We start from the raw sequence: 4,074 nt of genomic DNA, 5'->3' as shown, positions 1-4,074 counted from the left end.
GTGTGGCATGGTGTGGTGGGGTGGGGAGTGGGTGGGGTGTGGCATGGGTGTGGCAGGGGTGTGAGTGGGCGTGGTGTGGGTGTGGCATGGTGGGGTGGGGAGTGGTGGGGTGTGGCGTGGCTGTGGCAGGGTTGTGGGTGTGGCGTGGCATGGTGGGGACAGGGTGCACAGCAGGGTAGGGGCTGGGTGGCTGGTCCTCTGGCTGCTGGCGCCTCCTTTCTGGAGGGATCTGAGCCCCACACAGCTCGTGCTCTCCGTCAGCCACGGTGAACAGGAGCCCCCCCTCCAACCTGGCCCTGGCCTCGGAGACCCCTGACAGCCTGCAGGTCAGCTGGACACCCCCTCGTGGCCCCGTGCTCCGCTACCAGCTCACCTATGCGCCTGCCTCTGGCTCAGGACCTGAGAAATCTGTGAGTGTTGGTAGAGCCTGAAGCTGCCACCCCTCATGGGGCCTCCTGGAAGGGGCATGGTCATGCCGTCTGCAGAGGCGGACCCGAGGGAGGCAGCAGAGCCACGTGGACAAGCAGAGTTGCCCAGGAGGCAGGGACCAGGCCCCCTCCTTCTCCTAGGTATCTGTGCCGGGACCCAGGAACCATGTGACGCTCCCCGACCTGCAGGCAGCCACCAAGTACAGGGTCCTGGTGTCAGCCGTCTACACGGCAGGCAAGAGTGAGGCTGTGTCTGCCACGGGCCAGACGGGTGAGTGGGCACCAGATCCCAGACCCAGGTAGCCCCAGCCCCAGCCAGGGGAGAGGGGCTTCTCTCATCAGGGGTGCTCCTTCCTGTCTTCTCTGCCCATGAAAGCTTCCGAGGACCTGCCTTGGAACAAGCCCATCTCCCTGCCCGCAGGACACACGTGCCCCCACGCCTGCCCTCACACCAGGCATCTCCCTGCCTCCAGGACACGCATGCCCCCAGGCCCACCCACATACCAGGCATCTCCCTGTCCCCAGGACACACGTGCCCCATCTCCCTGGCCCTGCCAGTTCAGGGCTCCTCTGGGTGGCCAGTACCCTCAAAGGGTACCACACCCTGTGGGACACCTGATGTGGCCCCAGGCCCCCACAGGCTGTCTTCTTGGGGACAGTGGGGGCAGCTGCTCACTCAGTGAGATCCCAGAGGTGATAGGACCATCCCTGTTTCCTTCCTTGTCTGGGAGGTGTTGGGACCACAGGCCTGAGGCCACAGCGTGGGTGGCAGATGGGACATAGCACAGTGCCACCTGAGGACCACAGGCTGGGCCATCATCCAGGAAGCGGCCCCTCCCCAGCGGTCAGTCAGGCATGGGGGCCAGGCTGCCCCCTCACATCTACCCCATCTCCTCTCAGCAACCTGCCCGGCCCTCCGCCCCGACGGCTCCCTCCCAGGTGGGTCCTATGCTCCCTCCGCGACCTGCCCGCCTTGGTCTCTCGGGCTCTTCCTGGGCATGGGGGCCAAGGGTGTCGTGACGGCCAAGGGTGTTGTGACCTGGGGCCCCACGGTAGTGCAGTTGGAGGATGTCTGGGCGGGTTTGCGCCTCCACAGATGTCCCTGTGGCTTGCTGGGCGGTGGTTCTTCCTGCTTCTCACTGAGGGAACTGAAGCTTATCCAAGGTCACGGCCAGGACCCAGCACAGCCAAGGCAATGCTGGGGGCCCTGGGTCCTTTCTGGCCCCATTCCACGGTCTCTGTTGACTGGAGACGGGTTGAGGTGCCGAACCCGGGTCCTCATCTGAGTCGCCTGAGAATGAGGCCCTTCCCAGAGAGGGGCTGAGAGGTGGATGGTTCGAGGCAGGGGACAGTGCAGAGGGTGGGGCGCTGCGGGTGCTGAGCCTGCGGGGCTGCGGCTGCTCTGAGCCTGCAGCAGGAACAAGCCAGGACGGCGGGGCCGGTGGGGCCGGTGGGGACAGTGGGGACATTGGGGACATTGGCTGCTAACTTGAAACAGGCCTTGGAAGGGGCTGCAGCCCCTGCCGCCTCCTGCCCAGGCCTGCTGGCAGCGCTGATAAGCAGCTGTGTGAATAGGATTTCACCCTTCGCTTTGTACCAGTTAGTGCTGGAGATGGAGCAGGGGCTTTGCAGGTGGTGGGTGGCTCTGCGTGGTGGGGCTCGCCAGGGGATGGGGCCATCACGGGCCCCCAGGCAGTGTGGATGGAGCGAGCCGGGCACTCTGTGTGCCAGCAAAGGGGAACTCACGGGCAGAGTCTTTCTCGGAGAGAAGAGTGACCCTGGGAGGGCTGGGGACTCCATGCACTGTGCTTGTTGGGGAGCGCGGGTGGAGGTGGGCGGTGGGGCTCCTGGTCGGGGGCTGGGCTTTCATCCTGTCCATCGCTGGGTCTCCAAAGCTGGGCGTTTGGCCCAGTGATTTCCCAGGGCAGCCTGGGGGAGGCCCTCTCAGGGTGTTGGATTCCCTTGAGGAGGGGGTGGGGGCGGTGCCCAGCCCAGGGACTGCAGCAGACCCCTGCCCACCCCCAGCCCCTGTGCTGACTTCCCACCCACTCATCTGGCTCCGTCAGCCCCTCCCTCCCACCACGCTGCAGCCCCTGGGCCCCTCTTGAGCCCCTGCTCCTGCCTCTCCCTCCCTCCCCTGCTGTCTCTGAGTCCCTCAGTGCCCTCTCCCACACCGTGTCCCCCAGGGTTTGACCTGATGGTGACCTTCGGCCTGGTGGAGAAGGCTTATGCTTCCATCCGAGGCGTGGCCATGGAGCCCTCTGCCTTTGGTGGGACCCCGACCTTCACGCTCTTCAAGGACGCCCAGCTGACAAGACGGGTCAGGTGCGAGGGCAAGGGCTGGCGGGGAGCTGGAACCGCATATGCCAGGGCCGCTGAAGATGAGCAGGGCCTGGGGTGCGTGCGGGCAGGAGACCCCTGGAGGCTATGGGACAGGACAGTGCCCCCGGCCTTTAAAAGCTACGGCAGTGACCAGCAGACTCACCCCAGAACTCGCACTTCAGAAATTCACGTTTTAAAATTAGTAAAATCTCCTCGGGCGGAGTGAGGCCAGCCCTCGCCATACTTTTCCGCCAAGTGTGGATGCATTTCCTGCGTGGGCCGAGGACTCATCCTACATGCCAGCGCCCCAGGCTGGTCTCCTGTGAGCAGCCCTTTCTCCCACCCGCCTCGGTGAGACGGATCTGCCAGCAGCTGGATTTGTGGGAAGCAGTGGCTTTCGAACAGCTCTGCACGAGACTTGAGATGATTCCTGCTTCCTCACGTCCACCCTGCCTTATTTACAGGGGTCGACAATCCAGACCCTGAGCTGTGACGCACGCGGCGTGACGCTTTAAGTTAAAATGTTTTAGATGATAAAGGGAAAAGCCAGGTGTGGGTACACGTCTGCAGGCCCAGCTACTGCGGAGGCCGAGTCAGGAGACTCGCTTGAGGCCTGGAGGTTGGAACTTGCCTGGGCAATGTAGCAAGACCCCGTCTCTACAAACAAGCAAGCAAATAAGCAAACTTAGCCAGGCACAGGGGCAGGCGCCTGGGCACTGGTGAGGACCCGCTGGGCAGTGCCAATGAGCGTGAGTCTCAGGAGCTGCTCCCACAAGCAGAGCTGCCTTTCTGTGACCCCGGGACCCTCCTGCGGGGTGTCCTGGGCCGGCACACCCTCACCCTCACGGGGGCCTCTGGGAGTGCTGGTGTTGGTGAGCCTTTGCTGCGGTCATATAGGACGTGACCTGGGATGACCCTGGGCTACGTGGATGCCCCTGGCGCCTCCGAGTACTTCCGTTGAACCCTCCGCATTCAGTGGGAGGGGATTCTATCCTTCTGGTACCCCATGTTATTCATGGGGAAGCCGAGGCAGGGAACCCCCAGTGTGGACTCATAGACTGTCAGCTCTGTAGTCCCACCAGGGCAGGCTCTCAGGGAGCCAACGGCCTCCATGCTCAGTCTGCAGCTGGGAAGGTGCAGGGGTCCACCATGACCTTCAGAGCAGCTTCAGGGACTAGGGCTGGGGCTGGGTGAGCAGCTTGTCCTGCAAGGCTTAGCCGCCCCGGAGTCTGCTCATGCGCCTCCCCCCGCAACCCTCCCACAGTGACATCCACCCCTCCCTCAACCCTGCCACGGTGACATCCACCCCTGCCCCAACCCTCCC

General features: G+C 64.0%; 1 protein-coding gene across 1 annotated transcript in view; it reads left to right on the top strand.

The window, feature by feature from the left end:
- The window catches only part of COL20A1 (collagen type XX alpha 1 chain), a 34,027-nt gene that overhangs the window by 17,140 nt on the left and 12,813 nt on the right, over positions 1-4,074 (top strand). Inside the window, exons 18-21 of the mRNA XM_032257019.1 lie at positions 262-410; positions 570-699; positions 1,329-1,367; positions 2,615-2,753. Of these exons, the coding sequence (XP_032112910.1) occupies positions 262-410; positions 570-699; positions 1,329-1,367; positions 2,615-2,753 (457 nt within the window). The remainder of the gene's footprint in view (positions 1-261; positions 411-569; positions 700-1,328; positions 1,368-2,614; positions 2,754-4,074) is intronic.

The sequence above is a fragment of the Sapajus apella genome, unplaced genomic scaffold (assembly GCF_009761245.1).
Source record: "Sapajus apella isolate SASKATOON/1434 unplaced genomic scaffold, GSC_monkey_1.0 scaffold96, whole genome shotgun sequence".
In the NCBI taxonomy this organism is placed as follows: domain Eukaryota; kingdom Metazoa; phylum Chordata; class Mammalia; order Primates; family Cebidae; genus Sapajus; species Sapajus apella.
The sequence above is the reverse complement of the archived record's forward strand: the minus strand, read 5'-3'. Positions and strand labels throughout refer to the sequence as shown.